Source organism: Triturus cristatus, chromosome 4_2 (genome assembly GCF_964204655.1).
Source record: "Triturus cristatus chromosome 4_2, aTriCri1.1, whole genome shotgun sequence".
In the NCBI taxonomy this organism is placed as follows: Eukaryota; Metazoa; Chordata; class Amphibia; order Caudata; family Salamandridae; genus Triturus; species Triturus cristatus.
The window spans coordinates 492,856,036-492,874,067 of NC_140586.1; the positions used below are offsets into that span (position 1 = coordinate 492,856,036).

The 18,032-nt window shown below is 43.2% G+C and overlaps 1 protein-coding gene across 16 annotated transcripts in view; it reads left to right on the forward strand.

Moving 5' to 3' along the window:
- The window catches only part of ODF2L (outer dense fiber of sperm tails 2 like), a 367,183-nt gene that overhangs the window by 147,554 nt on the left and 201,597 nt on the right, over positions 1-18,032 (forward strand). For 9 of the 16 annotated variants that reach the window (XM_085602056.1, XM_085602064.1, XM_085602050.1 and 6 more), the window contains exons 9-10: positions 12,201-12,336; positions 15,767-15,883. In XM_085602056.1, coding sequence (XP_085458182.1) covers positions 12,201-12,336; positions 15,767-15,883 — 253 coding nt within the window. The remainder of the gene's footprint in view (positions 1-12,200; positions 12,337-15,766; positions 15,884-18,032) is intronic. The other 7 variants (XM_085602065.1, XM_085602059.1, XM_085602066.1 and 4 more) reach the window with 1 other exon arrangement.

Consider the following 18,032-nt stretch of genomic DNA (forward strand, 5'->3'; position numbering starts at 1 on the left):
CATAAGCCTTGAGCTCACCGGCGCCGTCTGGACAATCGTCACTGAGGCGCTGCCTGCACCGCATCGTGAGGGCACCGCACCCTGTACTGCTTCCATTGGTTTGCAACGCAACCGTGACTGTTGACCCTGACTGACTCGTAGCATTGTGTCGGCGCCAACGAGTAAAGGTACTGTTGTTGAGTCTGTCTTCAGTTTAGCTGACCCAGCACCGAAGCGGTCAGCTGGAAATGTTAGACTGTCGTTTTCAGCATCGAGGTAGCCCCGGACGGAGCTGCCGATTTTGTAAGAACTGTGTTTTTCAGCTGTTTCTGCAATTTAAATGTTATCTTGCAAAGTAACTATTTTTACAGTATTGTACTGTGGATTTGTGTCGTTTTTAGTCTTGTTTTGGTTTAGATAAAGATTACTTATTTTTCTAACTGGTGTGATGTCCATTTGTAGTATTTTCACTGTTTTACTGTATATGTGCACAAATTCTCTGTACACTGCCTCTTAGATAAGCCTGTCTGCTTGTGCCAAACTACCAACTGGGTGAGCAGGGGTTAATTTTTGTAAGCGTATCCCCCTTATTCTTACTAGGAAGAACGGTCCCTACTTGGACAAAGGTGCAAACCCTTGCCAACTAGACACCCCCATTTCTAACAACATGAATTGGAGACCCTGCAGACTGTCAAGCTAGAGAATTTGGTGCCCCAACTTTTCGCTCACCCTCTCAAGGCGTTGCACATTATTTATTACAGATGGTCATTAAAATGAGCACATAATTATTCTGTAAAATACAGAAGTCTTTATAATGTCTTTTTATATGGCACACCAGCTTGGTTTAGGAGAAAATTGACCATTTTCCACCAATGACTTTTGCAGGGAAAGATTTTTAAAAAAGCCAGTACTCTATTCCACTACTTTGTTCTCTGGCAGAACCATCTGCCCTCTCTACATACCTATCTATATATTGCTGATTATTTTGCCCTCCAATCCACTGGCTAGCACACTACAGAAGTTGTGCTCTGTGTCTCACTTCCCAATTATTCACATTGCCCCTTACCAAGTGGCTATTTCATGGTTCAAGGGATTCTAATATTTCCTATCTTGAAGATCACATTCACAATTATTTCCACTTGACAACATTGATCATGTTTGTAGAGAGTGCTATTCATGCTCTTTCCCTCCGCCTCAGAATTCACTCCGTACGTAAGGACAGTGGTCCCAGAAAATAACAATCATTCATGAAAATCGGAAACAAATATTCAAAACATTAATGCTTGTATTAATGTTAGTGTTTTAATTCACACTAGGCAACATTCTCTTAATGTACATACTCATATTATTGAAAATAACAATGTCCCTAGGAAGGAACATGGTGAGGGGGAAGGGAGGATAGGTGTATGTGTTTCGTGAGGATAGGGTAGTGATTAGGAAGGCAGTGTTAATCAAAAACAATACATCATTTTAAACACATGAGGCTAATACATCAAGCCTGAAAATTACAATCTTAACAAAAACTGTTAAGTAGCCATGTTCACAACAGTAACATAAATGAAATATCTGTTGTCTTGTGCTGGCTTGTTGTTAAAGTGTCGACGTTTCGACCCCTAAGGAAATGTAGGCAGTTTTATTCCTTACGGTGGGGTCTTTTTCAGGACAGGGTGCAGGGGGTGAGGGAGAGCGCGATCGAAAGGCCTCTGCGCACTGGCTAGTGGCTTGGACGGGCCCGTAGGCTCCTTGGGCGGAGAGATAGGCACAGCACCTCCGCTGATTCCCGCGTGGATCGGAAAATGGATCCGTGTTGATTAGCTATTTAGAAGTTGTCTCAAAGTCAAACAGTTCGATTGATCAGAATTTACTCCAACGTATTTCAGTTCTAAACTCATAGCAGTTTTGTTAGTTGCATCATTTATTGCTAGTAAGTTTTCTGTTACTTCAACATAACCTTTACGTGTGCCCCAGGGCTTACAATGAGTTTGAACATTTTTGGAGTGAAGTCTCTGTCCTTTCGAGTCATTACACAAGACATTTTTATGAAGAGGTGCACCTCAGGTTTAAACCTAAGATGGTGACTGAATTCCATTTGAATGAGACAGAGCCTTCCGATTTTGAAATGAAGAATGCTTTGATGTATAACAATTATATGGCATGGTCCTTAAAGCTACTACACAGCTGTTTGTTTCCTATTGCAAACTAAACCGGGACAGGCTATTGCAAAACAGACGGTGAGATGGGTTAAATTCTCATATGAAAAAGAAAGGTAGCAGTTACAATGGTGGGTGACTACCCATTTGATACTAAGGAAGGCCACAGCGCTCTGCTTCATGGCTAAACCACTGTTGGCAAAAGTCTACAAGACCTCCAGGAGGAAGTCTGTGCAAAACGTCTGCAGATTCCTTTGCAGAATCTGCTCTCCACTTATTTCTCAGGTGTTATGGGCTTTATCTGTTCAGATATTGTACAACTTAAAAATGCTGGAGTCATATGCTTAATCTGTAAATGTAGTTCTCCAGCAATTAACTTTTCATAGATGCGCAGGCGTTAATTTTCTTCCATGTCAAGCCGGGAATCCTCCAATAAAATTAGCAAGGATCATTTTATGCTTTCAAATATAATGCCCACCAAACAGTTTCTTTCAGCAGTCAGTGGGGTTTATTTTTACCCATGCCTCCCTTCCCTTTAGTAATACCACTTCTCTTCGTTTAAAAAAATAACAAAAACACTTTTTATTTAACCATTGTCCAGTATACATCGAATATTATGAATCACTTGAATCAATGTCACGTTCCAAGACAGTAGGGTATCTCAATGTCGCCATCATGGTTACAATAACCTGGGGATTGTTCATAGAAGCATTATGATTACATATTGAGTACATCGTCGTGAAGTATCTGAATAGCAATTGACACCCTCCTCTTCCCCTCCTACAGCCCTTCCTAGGCCCTTGTGTATCTCTTTACGCGCTCCATTTGCCCCACACTTTTTCAAATTTCGAAGGGCATCCCTGGCTATGATAGACCACCTGCGTAGGCATCAGTTGAAGTAGTCCTCCCACACTGGACACTTGGAGGTCTGCTCGCTCTCCATGCCATTAAAATATTTCTTTTGGCCACCTCCAAAGCTAACCGTAGCCAAATTGCGAAATGTCTGGGCCAGGTTTCCTCCCCCGTTATACATCGTAGTAATCGTCTGGCCTCTAACAAGACTGTAATGCGGCTGACTTAAGCCATAACCTGTACCACTCCCACACAATATCTTTGGATTATGGAGCATTCCCAGAGTATGTGAAACAGGAGCCCACCATGTTACAACCCCTGACACAAAGGGCTGTTTTGCATCATCCCAGGCGATGTAGTAAAGCTCAAGAGTAACGAGATATGTGCAATATTCTCAGTCGAATCATATGGAAGCAAGCCCTTATAGCTATTTCCGTAGGGCTCTGGAATGCATCTGCCCAGTCATCCTACTGAATAACCCGATGTCTCCCTCCCATGCCCAAAAGTTTATTAGCCTCTCTCCATGCCCTAACCACCGCCTGAGTGTGAGGCGGCAATAGTCTTGCTCGTTGTTTGTTATACAGGACTGACGGGAAACCTCTGTCACCCATCGCGCCCAGATCCACTCGGTAAGCCGGATCCTCCATGTCCCCAAATACCCACTTGGTCACTGTGGTCAGTTGTGCTGCCCAGTAATTCACCTGAATGTCCGCAGTCGCCAGCTGCCCATACACTCCTCATTGAAGCTTACCTAGAGCGATCGGGGAACTGCCCTTCTTCCACAAAATATTTTGTGATTCACTCTTCACTTTAAGTGAAAAGTCGGGAGGCACCTATGTGAGGTATTTTGCACGGTGTACAGCATGGGAAGGGTCATCTTGAAGAGCACTGCCCTCCCATAATTGATACTCGAAGCGCCTGCCAATGAGTTACGTCTTCCCTAAGCCGCTTCAACTGAGAAATTACGTTCCTCTCAATAAAGTCCACAGTGTCCTTGGTCACATATATCCCCAAATATTGAAATCCTCGGGTTATCACCGGCTTCTCGCACCCAGACGTCAGGGCTGCTCGTCCCCCCCCCCCCCCCCCCCCCCACCAGGGGAAATATATGAAGCTTGTCCCAGTTAGTCTGATAACCAGAGTAACTCTCAAAAAGGTGGAAAATATGAAGAATTTTATGTATGGAAAGGGGTGTCCGCGTTACAATGTCATTGGCATAGAGGTAGAGCCGGTCTTCCCAGGCACCACCTCCCCAGATCCCCCACAATAACTGGTCTTGTTGTATCCAAGTCTCTAACCGCACCAGAGCCAAGGTGAAAATCATCAGAGAAAGTGGGCAACCCAGCCTTGTTCCCCTATGAAGTGTATGAGGGGGAGAATGTGCTATTTATTAACCCGCACCCTTGCCATGGGGCCTTGATATAAGAGTTTGATCCAGGAGCAGAACCTGGGACCAAATCCAAGTCTGGATAAAGCAGCAAATAGTTGTGGCTACTCCATGCTATTAAAAGTCATTTTTGCTTCTGATGAGAGCAGAACAGCATCCTCTGCCTGAGGGGTTGCCGTTGTACAGAGAACCCCGTAGAGGTGCCACAAGTTTAATCTAGTGCCCCTGTGTGGAATGAACCCAGATTGAGCCTGGTGAACCACTGTGGTAAGTACCTTCAGTAATCTATTGGCCAGGGCCTTGGCCAGAACGTTGCCTTATTTTTCTTGGGTAGGACCACAGTGGTGGCCATTTGCTGATCCTCTGGAAAGGCATCAGTTTTAGTGGAGAGAAACATATTTAGCATATATGGTGGCACTTTATCCGCTACGCGTTTGACAAGTGCTACAGGTAGGCCATTAGGCCCTGGAGCATTGCCGGACTGTAATCCCCGAATTGTGTCCTCTATCTCATCGATTGTAAAGTCCTGTTGTAATTGTTCCCTATTCTCTAGGGAGAGAGTTCAGAGGGAGATGTCATTCAAGAGTTTAGTACAGTCTTGACCAGAGCGGGTAGTCCTGGTAGCGTACATTTGCTCTTAGTGCTCCTCATAGACCTCCGCCATTGTCATTCCTATTGTATGAGTCCGTCCGGCTGAATCTTGAATTTTTCTCTTCGTATTTTTTTTTTTTAAACACTTTTTATTGATATTTCAAAAACATATGAACAATCGTCTGCATTGCTTATAGTGAGGATCAGTCCAGAAATACATGCATATTCATTCAACCTCTGACATAGTAATGCTGTGACATGACAGTATCCCGGACCACTTCTCCGCATCAGCGCCCCATCATCGATATTACCTAGCACTCCACAATCCTTCCCCCTGATTCCCTCAGTCACTTACTTCTGAGTCTGTGTTTTCCTTCGGGGGTTCGCATATATTCCCTTGGTAGGTGTTCCACCCCCCCCATATCTGAGTCCATTTTTTGGGGCATCCTCTATGTATATATACTGCCTTTTCAGCAATCATTGTGGTATCCATGTCCCTACACCACTGGGGGAGGGCCTGGGGCTGTCGGGATCCCCATCTCTGTGCTATGTTTTGCTTTACCATCATCATGCCCAATGTTACCCATGTTTGTGCTGTATGGTTAAGATCTGTGGGTTCCCATATGTTAAGGAGGCATCTCCGTGGTTCTGGGAGAGTCGTGATTGTCGTAACCTGAGAGAGTGTACGCATTATCGCCCTCCAATACTGGACAATTACGGAACACTTCCATAGGGTGTGAAAGAGAGTCCCTTCTTCTCCACACTGTCGAAGACATAGCGACGAATCTGTCCGCTTGAGTTTATCTAGGAGTGTTCGGGTATAGTGAGTGCGATGTAGCATTTTTAGTTGTATCAGTTTGAGTTTTGATGGTATCGCTACCTCCCTGGGGGATGAAAGGGCTTCCTGCAAGTCTGTTTCGTCGAGTTCTCCTATTTCTGCTTCCCATTTAGATCTAAGGGCTTTTAGAGGGTCTGGCTGATTATTTATTATTTTCCAATACGTTTGAGATATGGCTTTTTTGTTAAGATGGTCTGTGAGGAGTCTATCTTCCAACGGTGAGGATTCCGCAAGCTGCGTGCCCGGTGGGATCTCGGCCAGGAGTGCGTGCCTGATTTGCAGGTAGCGAAATTTTTCGGTGTTTGCCAGATCGTATGTAATCTGTAATTGGGCAAATGTGATTATCTCCCCCTTCTTCCAGAGATCTCCGACCCGCGAGATCCCTATCAGATCCCACTGCCGAAATCCCTTAGTATTGCGCAGCATACCCAGTCTTTTCGTGTCCCATAATGGCATAGCCTGTGTTATCTTTCCCTTCCATCCTAACGCTCGTTGTGCCTCAAACCAGACTTGTATAGTATGCGCCGTTGGGCCCGTGAGGTTATGTCTCCTGATCTTGTTATATAGTGCCCCTATAACCCCACCCTCACCCAGCAGCTGTCGATCCATACGATACGCTGGGTCATCACAAGGTGTGTGAAGCCATTGGTTTAGAACTATGAGCTGTGAGGCCCAATAGTATATTTTTATATTGGGGAGGGCGATGCCTCCATCATACCAGCTTCTTGTTAATTTTATGGAGTGCTATCCGTGATGTTTTCCCCTCCCATAATAGACTGGTCACTTCAGCGTTTATTGCTGTAAAGTATGTGGGGGAGACTGGGAAGGGCGTGTTCTGTAGAGCATACAAGAATCTAGGGAGTACCATCATTTTAAAGAGGGCCGCTCTTCCCAGCAGCGTCAGTGGTAGGGAACGCCAATGCTTGACGTCACGTCGGAACCGTGCTAGGGGTTGTGTGAGGTTTTCTTCGATGAATTGTGTTCTGTTAGCTGTCACATATATCCCTAAATACTTGAAACCACCCTCCGCTATCTGTAGCGTACACCCCCTTGGAAGCCGTGGTGGGGAACCCTGGAGTACATAGAGGTATGACTTTGCCCAGTTGATGGTATATCCGGAAGCCCGACCATATGACGTACATATGTCTAGGAGACAGTTGATTGAGCGCGCTGGAGATGCTAAGTATAGCAGGATATCATCCGCCTATAGGGAGATGCGGTCTTCCCATCCCCTTGCCCATTTCAGGCCACGGATAACCGGATCTTGGCGTATCCAGGCCGCCAATGGTTCTAATACCAGCACAAAAAGAAGTTGTGAGAGGGGGCATCCTTGTCATGTCCCCCTTCCCAGCGGAAAGGTGGTCGATAAATGACCGTTTACTTCCACCTGCGCCAGTGGCTGTGTGTATAGCAGCTTGATCCAGGCGCAGGTCTTGGGACCAAATCCCAGGTGCCGAAGGACTGCAAATAGGAAGGGCCATTCCACCAAATCAAATGCCATTCTAGCATCTAGTGATAAAATGACGGCCTCCTCCTCTATAGTGGAGCGGCGCGCTATGACACCATGTAGCCGCCGCAGATTAAGGGCGGTATTAAGATTTGGCATAAATCCGGATTGGTCCGGGTGTACTACTGTGGCTAGGTATGGCTGCAGCCTAGTTGCCAACACTTTTGCCAGGATCTGTGCCTCAGCATTGATCAAGGAGATCGGTCTATAGGATACGCATTCGTGCGGTGGCTTGTGGGGTTTATGAATGGCCACTATAGTGGCCAGTCTCTGATCTCTGGGTAGGATCCCTTTCTCCAAACTGTCAGTGTACATATTTAGTAGATGTGGTACAATCTGCGTTGTTGCTTTTTTATATAGCTCCCTGGTATTCTATTTGGCCCCATTGCTTTCCCCGTGTGAAGTGCGGCTATCGCAAACGTTAGTTCTTCAGGAGCCAGATCTTTTTCGAAGGCTGCCGCCGTGGATGGGGCTAGCGTGGGCATAGCTATATCTTTAACGAAGTCCAGATTGTCCGCTATGGTGTTTGTGGCTTCCGGGTTATATATTTTGCTATAATGCACCGCGAACGCCTCTGCAATCCGCTGAGGTTCCGCCGTGAAATTACCATCATCCAGTTGGATTTGTGTCACCCATCTATTAGCCCGTTCCTTTTGTGCTAGCCATGCTAATAATTTTCCCGCTTTATCACCCAATTCGTATATAGTGTGCTGTGTTGTGGTGGGCCTATTTTTCGCCGCTTCCCAGACGTATGACTTATATTCCTGCTGTGCCATTTGTACCTGGTGCATCGTATTTTCGTCTACATGCAACACATGTTCCGCCTCCACCCGGGACACCCTTTGTTCAAGACTATCGACCTCTTTTTGCTGGGTCTTTTTATGATCTGCTACCAGCGTGATTGCCTGTCCTCGAAGGACTGTTTTGTAAGCTTCCCACAGTGTCGTCGGGGATGTAACTGAATGTTTGTTTTCTGCAAAATATTGCTTAGTTGTCAGCAGAAGAGCTTTAGTAATTTTGGGAATTTTAAGGTACCCGGGATAGAGTGGGAACATCCTACGTCTCTGAGGGGCAAAAGCTGCGTATGTGATGAGGACTGGAGAATGGTCCGAGATACCCCTGGGCAGGTGTGTCACCTCTGTAACCCCCACCATTCCCGTCGCCAATGTGAAAATGTAGTCCAGTCTAGAGAGGCTATTGTGTACCCCTGAATGGAACGTATACTGTCGTTCTTCCGGACATCTGATTCTCCATACATCTATTAGCCCAAAAGCCTCCGTGAATTCGAGCAGTTTAAGGTTGGCAGTACTAGGGTCTCTAGGGGGCTGCCTGTCAATGGATGCATCCATCGTCTCGTTGAAGTCCCCTCCCATTATTAATTCTCCATGTGGAAGTGACAGGAGAAATTCCCCCAGGGCCTGGAAGGTAGTCTGATGCAGTGTTGGAGAGATGTACACCGTCACTATGTTGTCGACCTTCCCCTCCCCCTGGCAGGTCATTGCTGCGAAACGCCCTTAGTCGTCTTTGCGGGAGTCGGTTATTATCAATGGGAAACGCTTATTCACTAGTATACCCACCCCCCGTGAACCTGATGTAAAGTCAGAATGCACCACCATTTTGAAGCCCCACCTATCTAGGGCTCTGCAGGCAGAGCCTGTCAAATGGGATTCTTGGATCAGTGCCACAGCTGGACCCTTACGTTTGAGATATTGTAAGACCAGCCCCCGTTTTATTTTATCCCCTAAGCCATTCACGTTCCAGGACAACACTTTAAATAGGGGGTTGGGCGTTCGGGGATTCTCTATGTTCGGTCCTATTTCAGCCGTTGGGGTCTGAATTCATGTCTTGTCTGTCATCCACTGCAATGCAAAACTGTGGTAGACGTATAGTACCCCTCACATCAATGCCATAAATGCAGTTTGTCATTATTCTGTGTGTTACCTCAAACCCAAAAACTAAACCTATAATAAACTCTGGAAACTGTGCCCATCCCCCCTCCCTGCCCGGCTGATTTAGAACTACCCGCCATCTTTGTATTTTTAACATGTGCAAGTGCATGAGCGTTAGGCAAGAACTATGATCTTTGTCTTTTGTGCTTGTATTTGAAATCCTTCTGTTCTGCATGTTTATATCTCGGATTGAAATCTTTAGAGCTTTAGTGTCAGACTGAAAATATTGTTTTGAAGTTATAATGTACCACGTTGTAGTCCGTAGAGCTGCGAGGATCAGGACAGCATTTAGATGATTGTAGCTATCTTTGGGGATGCCTGTAATAAGAAAAGATACATAGTCAAACCCACACTGTATCATTGTTTGGACCACATTTTTCTAAAGGGAATCAGAAATGAGGGGAGGTTTAGGCTTTCAAGAAATGTTACTTAGCTTTTTTCACTTGTTTAAGCCATGTGAGTTTAGGTTGTTGGTCATCAATCGTGAAACCCTTGGAATTTAAAGCAGTGTTTTTCAGAATATTCAAATGGATTTTGAGGGAATGTGGCTGGTTTGTATGGTGGAAAAGAGATTATTAGTCTACTCCGTTTTTTGAGAATTAAATCTGAAGGGGGATGGGGGGAGATGTGACCTCTGATCTTGAATAATTTGTTAAGGCAGGCTGATTTGCAGCAGTGTTGCTGTTTTGTGTTGGGTCCTGCCTGAATCCTGATCAGTAATCTGCCAGATGATGATTTCTACAGTTTTTTTTTTTTTTATATTACTTTTACTAGGATCGGTTTAATGTTTTGCCTAGGATTGATAGACACGTGACTAGAAATTGCATAGGTGTCGGGACATGATCCTGTCTGCTGTTTAGTAAAGTTTCTATTTTTACCCTTTTCAGTCCGGTAGTGCAATTTGTTCCTTGTAGTGATTTATTACATTTAACCAAAAGGTCTGTTATGTTGGCTCTGTTTGTTTACCAAGGTAGGTTGTGGAGTGGTTGACCTGTTTCAATTCGAATGACCATTTTAAATACATGGTAACCACTATTTTATTTTCATAAGTGAGGGTGTTGTACGTGATCATTTGGCCGATTAAATATGTTTAATCTGGGCCATGTTATCATTGATGAAATGTGCATCTTCTGGACAGTTTGTAAATGGGGGAAAAGAGGTTTAATTGGAGGAAGAATTTTTAGATTATTAAATCAAGTGAATATGTTTGTAGAGCAATTGTTGTTGGCGGCCGTTTGGTATTTGAATAGATTTGAATTAACCCACTTTAGCTTTGAAAATATTTAAATACTTTTGAGAGTATTTGTTAGCTATTTTTTGTACTTGTCTTCATCCGTGTTAAGATGTCCTCACCTGTATTCTTTCAAAGTTCTGCAGATAACCATGGGGCACACCCTTTTCTTTCTTTTTTTCATTCAAGATGAGTCGAGCAAGTTTAACAATTTTATTAGCCATGGTAGATTTATAGCTGGAGCAGTGCTTTATATGGACAGACCTTTCTAATATTAGAGTACTACCTGTCCATTTAAAGCTCTGCATGGGCGGGAGGTCTGGTAACATCTTTTACATCATCTGTTTTTGGTGGGCTTCTGCACAGTCAAGTTACCTAAGTTTAAGTAAATTTTATTTGTACACAGATTTAATATTTTCTGGTGTGGGTTTGGGTTTTTGGTAGATTGGAATATCCAAGAGAAACAGACAGGGGCTGCTTAGAGCACTCAGTGGGTGATGGAGCTTGGATAGGAGAGAATGATATTTAAATATAGCATAAAGAGAACTAATTTCTTTATTTGTGGCATATGGGTAGTAGTGAATTAGAAAATGTGTTGACCGGAATGCGTTATGTTGAGGCACCCCTTTGTTAGAACTAGAATCTGATTAATAGGAAGGAAAGCACCCAAAGGAACCCAACAGTTATGCAGTTGCTAAAGGGTTTAGGGAAATCTGGTAAGGCTGCCAGCAGGATGATGAATGATCTTCAGTGTAGTCCCTTAGCACGAGGAAGGCTTTATCTCCATAGGCGAACAATTGAGGTGAGAAACGTTTGTGCTTGTTTGCCGATCAAGGCATGTTGCAAGGAGGTTACTACCTTCACTGATTTGAATTTATTAACTATGATGATGGAATAGTCTTCGGGTGTAAGAAGGTCCAAAAGCTGGCATAAGACATAGAAAACCTACACTGGAGTCAAAAGAAGTCCGTACAGCTGGTGGATGTGATGGTGTTGGATGTTGATGCATCATGCCAAAGTGAAAAGCAGTAGAAATTGGATATGAATTAGGTTAGGTCTATGTGCAAGCTAGCAGTTATTCCAGTGTGTTTACAATGAACTGATTCCAGGGTTATTTATTGGCTTGCTTAGTTATTGGCTTGAAGTAGTATTTTCCTGTATTATAAGTTATCACATGAGTTCTGAGCGAAAATATTTCAGGGAGGAACAGTGTTAGAGTACCAGCCATGCTGCCATGTAGCTTCAGTGGGGGTGTAGGCTAACTGCAATTACACCATTCACCAAAATATACTGTCCTGTAAAATCCTTGAACTCTAAGTTTGACTTGTCCTCTCATGAACGTTCTGAAAGAGTCTAGACATTGTTTAGATGTTGTATGACGATATTGACTTTGGGATTCAAATTTGAATTATGTGTTTTTGTAGAGGCAAAATGTGCTAAATCGCACTCTACCAAGCTGTTCCTTAGAGCCCTAAAAGAATCTCTTGTGCAACTGTCTGATAACATTGATGCTTGGATGTGTGTGTGTTGTTTTTGACAACAAAGGGTTTATAAAGACAATTAAATAGAGTGTAGCTTTAATATTTAAGCATAAATATTTTAATTTGAGAAATTGGAGGTAGCCTGAGAATGGGAATACATAGGAGAGCCAGAATGTAATTAAAAAAAAACTTTTTTTAAGTTGCATTAAGTTGACTTTACTTTCCTTTTTATTAGACAGATCAATGATATAACAACAAGTTTGCAGAAAATCAGAGACCATAGTGCCAAATCCAAAGAAGGGCTACTCAAAAAGATTCAAATTGCAAGTTCAGAAAATGAACAACTCAATAAAGAAAGTACAAGGTTAAAGGTAAGTGCTTTTTAATGAACATACTTCTGATTTGTTCAAAATCACTTAATTGTGTAAAGTCATTGGCTTCTTAAATGTTTTTTGTTTCCTCCCTTTTAATTTCGACATGCTATTCAATTGGGAAATCAGTAAAAGTTAAAACTGGCAGTGAAAAAAACTCCTAAAGTTGTTTTTCACTGTTGTACGGCCTTTATCTCCCATTAACTAACACTGGGTTGCCTTATTAAATTTAATAAGTGCTAATTTTAGATTGGTGTCAGGAAAACCCTAACCACTTGCACCTACTGCCAGTGTTCTGGCTGACATGATGGTAAATGGCTCTGCTGTTCAGGTTTGCGTTTTACTTCCAGACAGTGTCACAAAGGGAGCTTAGGTGTGGATAGGATGGGCCATCCTGGCAGGGTGATTGAGGAAGGGCTGCATATAGCCCCACTTACACTTGAAATGGCTTTGCCTACAGCACACACAAAGGAACCTGCCAAAATGCCTTCCCTCCATTTAGTCTTCCTAGACAGTTTGAAGCCTTGGCCAGGGATAGGGGAAGAATTTAACAGAACCAGTGTTGGGGTAGGTCAGTGAATCCCCCACACAAAGTTCGGCACTGGTATAAATATTGGACCTCCATGGTCACTCATCTGAACACTCCTGGATCTGTGGAAAATTCAGTAGGAGGACAGCCTTACTGCCAGCAGACTGACCTGTTGCATGAAGGACTGCCTTGCCGTCTGAAGAAGTAAGAATGATCTGCTTGCTTTGATCCCAAGCTACCCAGCATCACTCCAAGGGGCAGTTGGCTGACCCGTGTGAGCTACAGGGACACAACCAGCTTCAGACGCCTCCCTGCAATTGCCCAGCTGACCTACTGCAACTGGACCGTCCTGATCCCCAAGATGTGTCCCCCAGATTGTGGAGCCGTGGCCGGCATCAGTGGAAAGTCTTTTAAAAAGAAAGGTTGAAAATCCTGATGTTTGGGCTCCTCGTGACTGCCGAAACTCTGCTGCATTCGACAAATGCAAAGTTCTGGTGAAAACTGCTCTTCATGCCGACACCAACCATCTACAACAACTGAAAATGTGAGGCCTGCAGTTCCCGTTACAGCACCAACCGTCTACGACGCTCGACCTGCTCACCGCGCCTAAAGCCTCCTCCAACGCAAACGGAACCCTTTAAGCTGAACTTGAGAACATAACTTTTTGATGAACTAACTGGTCCTTATATCCGACCTGCGCTCCATCATAGTCAACCTGAGCTTGTGATATTGCCCGGTCCAGTGCGACCAGATGACCATGAGTGGCACTTTGTGCCTTTGGACGCTATTTTTACAAAAAAGTTTAGATATCAATATCTATGGTTCTACTGATTGGATTTTTTTCATTTCTGTATCATTCTATTTATTAAAATATGCTCTATTGTTCTAACTCAGTTTGGGATTTTTCTTGTGTAGTGTTTTCACTTTATTACTGTATGTACGCTCCATGGATTCTTTACACATTGTGTCCAAGTTAACCCTGACTGCCTTTGTGCAAGGCTACCAGAAGGCTTAACAATGGTTAATTTTGTGACTTTTTGTGGTTCTTACCAGGATCGTGGTTGTTGCTTGAGTGGGGACTCTCCCCTTGTCAACAATAATCCCGAATTCTTACATAAATTAATTCAGAGGTATTCAACCAATCAACAGTCCTTCAATTAATCTTGTTCCTCTCTGTAAGAGGAAACAGCCATTACTTGTTACATCGCAGTACATTACAACGCAAGTCGTTACATCGACTTGCTGTAGGGGGCGTGCTAATCTAAGGAATAGTATAATTTACTATTCCAACACCTTCCCTACTGTTGCGCACACTGGAGTTGGCACAGTAAATTATTCTATTCTTAAGTCCAGCGCGCCCCTTACAGGAAGTCGATGTATTTACTTGCGTTGTAATGTACTGTGATTAACAACACGGTCATTGTAACGACCGTGTTGTAATTCTATGCGTTCTAAACGCATGCGCTGTAAGGTGCTATATTTCTCTGTAAGATGTAGGATTGAGAGCATTCCTGTTGTTCCACCAAGAAATAGGCAAGGTTTTTTTAGAAGTGTAATAAAGTTTACCATGATAGAGACCTGGTGTAACGGGTAATAACCTTTTCCTGTCTGTAGATGAATGGTCACTAATGGACAGAATCACTGAATGAATTAGCTAGTTTATCTTTTTCTTGGGGGGGGGGGGGGGTCCAGTGGAAGGGTCTAATGAATTGAAGCAACAAAGAAATGTCCATCTGGTGGGAAGCACATGAGGTGTTCAAAAGTTTAGATGAATAGAGTACTTCAGGAGAAGAGTTGCAGTCATGTACAAAAAAAAAGATATTTGATTGTATCTCCTGCCTTAGGACCTTATTATAAGTTTGAAGTACAGGGTACAGGTTCAAAACATGACGGATATCCCACCAACTTATTACAACTTGTATTAATGAGACAAAAATATTAAGAAGCATGTTAGACCTTAGTAATGTTAGAACCCATTATAATTGAAAACTCAAACAGAAATGAGGTACAGTCTGTCAAGTAGGTCCAAAATGCTTGTTTGGAGAGAATTTTGCCTTTCCATGGGGATTTTCCTATTTGATTTACTTTAGAGGTTTTTTCTCAGTTTAAAATGTGGTCCAGGATCCTCCTTCACACCGGTGGGATTTATCAGCCTTTCATTTTCATGATTCCTGTTGTAAAGAACTGATGTTACAAATTGCAAACTTTTTCTTGTATTGGAACGCAGTTGTGCCTTCCTAGCGGTCCACTGACTGATAGCATAATTTGGATCTCTTTGAAAGAAGCATGTTAAACATTTCTTTTTTTTTTTTTAAGAAGTGCAAAATGATCTGACAAGCACTTCAGACTCCTGTGGTGCCTTAACTGAACTCTTAAAATTAAATACTTTTAATTGCAATAGAAACAAATGAAAATAATCCTACTCATTAGACTGTGTGCAACTTTGCTGAATATTTTTCGTACCTTGAAGCTTTGCAAACTTTTTTGTAAATTGCAAAGTTGAAGTTAAAGAAAAATAGGTCTACCACAAGCTGTGTTGCAGAAAGTAATTCCAGCAAAATTCCAAATTTGGTAAGTACCCTCACAAAAAATGTCTATGCTGCAAAATATTTACAAAAATATTTATATTTTTACAAAAGATTTCCTCTTGGCAAAGTTATGCACATGTTTAATCTTCGCCCTTTGCAGTTTTCATTGATTTACATTTTGCCCACCCATAATATCGATACATAACAAAATATTTTTTTTCTTTATTGGTTCAGTATCCTGACTCCCAAAAATCTTCTTACCTTCTATCACCGTTTTTTATTGTTTGCTTTCCTCTGAACTTAATATTTATTGTTATTTCACTAGTTTAGAAAAGGGATATTCTATTGAACTGTGCGTTAATTTTATCTTGAGATGCAGGTTTCTGTTGGCAAGATGGAGGCGGATATTTTGTCTTATGAGAGTGAATATACAGATCTCCAAGAGAAATTGAAGCAAGAGAAAAACTTTGTTAAACAGTATGAGACGCAGGTATGATATGAAGTCACTTAAGTGGCATAACTGCTAACTCTGTAGCAAAACCAATCTGGAATTTGGAATGTTGCCTAAAGTTTGTAAAAGACCAAGATTCTTGTGTCAAATGTTGCACTAGTATCAGTAATGCTGAATTGGGCTGACGGGCTTCAAAGTGGTCCTTCTGGGTGGAATCCGTTTATTACTCACAAGTTTATTATTGGTTTGATGTACTTGAGCACTGCTGAATTTGAAACATTATTACAAATCGAGGAATCAAGTGTACATTCAGTTTTCATGTAGAAATTATTTCTAACATATACGTGCAATTGATTATTCAAACATAAAAACTTAAGGCGGTTATTATCCTTGTTCAGATTACAATTTTGAACAGTGCCGATCTCGCAATAGGTTAAACAAGGAAAATACATGAACAATTGACTCAATGTGGTACCTCATTCCGCAGTAAGTTTAAATAAATGTATATTAATGGAGTTGTTAAAGTATGGTTGTTATGCTGCTTATTGGCTGGCCATGTATCTGTCATTGAAAGCAGTAGATGTGCAAGAGAAGTGGGTCTATTTTTATGTGTTTCTTTGTTTTGAAACCACTTTTCTATTGATTGTAAAGTTTAACCAGCACATTTGGCCTGAGAAATTTAAAAAGAAAAACAGCTTTGGGTGGAAACACTCCAAGGACGGAAAAGGGACTAAGCAGTACATTCTGTGGTACAGGAGCCAAGTCAAGGAGGGGGGTCACAGAGTAAATTAAATTATGTTCTTAATGCAAGTCCTGGTCGATCTGTCAACTTTCAGTTGCCAGTCCACTCAGTGGCAGCAGTACCTGTCAACATCAGTAATGCTCTATCACTTACATGTTGGGGTAGCTATGCCTGCCAAGTCTTTTAGATCCTCTGCCTATTTAGTATCAGGTCACACTACACTATTTTTGTTCAGATGTTCTCCGCTGTTAGCCATTCTTGATGGTATTAACACCATACTATAAACCAGTGGCTTGGATCCAGTGTATGACTATACACCTTTTAGGCAGCAGTAAGTAGGGTTCCGCAAACCTCTAACACAGGATTTCTTTTCTGGCTGAGTGTGTGGGTAGTAGCACCAATGTTGTAATTTCAATGTTGTAAAATTACCTTTCTGATGGATACATCTGCCAGTAGATTCCTCACCTTGTGAATATCCCCTGCGCCAGCATTCCACGGAATTTTTTCCCCAACTCTCCACGCCAACGTGGTCGTCATAATACCTCGGCTCCGCTCGCGACTCCGTATGACGTCACCGAAGCCATAAGAGAGCCACGTCGGCGTGATGACGTCAGTTCCCTTTTTTCCGCGCCGTCGACGCCTAGCGGTTTTCCAGCACTCTCCTGTTACTTTGTAGTCTCCTTGTGAGTTACTGTTTCTGGATTAATCATGTGTTCGTCGAGGAAGTCAGGATTCAAGCCGTGTAGGGAATGTGGGGGTCACATGTCCATCACTGACCCCCATGAAGACTATTTATGGTGTCTTTCGTCGGACCACGACGTGGAGGACTATTCCTGCTGTAGGAAAATGAATCCTAAGGCGGTGAAAGAGAGCGAAGCGAAGCTTTTCATGGCTAAGGCGAAGAAGGAGGGCAGAGGTAGGAAAAGAGACAAGTCGAAGCCGGAGTCGTCGACTTCGCACTCCATGAATTTGAGAAGACACAAGAAGAAGAGGAAGCATAGCTTTCGGTGCCGATCGTCGAAGAGTAAGGCTTCAAGGTTGCCGTCGCCTCGACGTCTAAGTAAGGACTTCGTCTCTCCTTCGCCTTCTCCTCGTGTTTCTCCGGAGAAGTCACCTTCTCCCAAGTTAACTCCGGCGCAGTCTCCGGCGCCGGTGGATTCTCCAGCTTCCGACGCCGAGCCGGAGCAGGTTGTTGATCTTTCGCCAGTGCCAGAAGGTGAACCTGTGGCTCCAGTAGAGGATTCTTCGGCTCCAGATACTACTCGGCCAGATTCAGGTTCAAACCCATACCCCCATTTCCTGACTCCGGGTACGGATCCAACGCATTTCCTTAATGCTATGTATGGTGCTTTTCAAAGAGCAGCCTTCCCATCCGGTGCACCTTCAGGTCCCGTGGGTCCAATGGCGTTCAGTTTGGGCGTGCCGCAACACTATGCTCAGGCACCT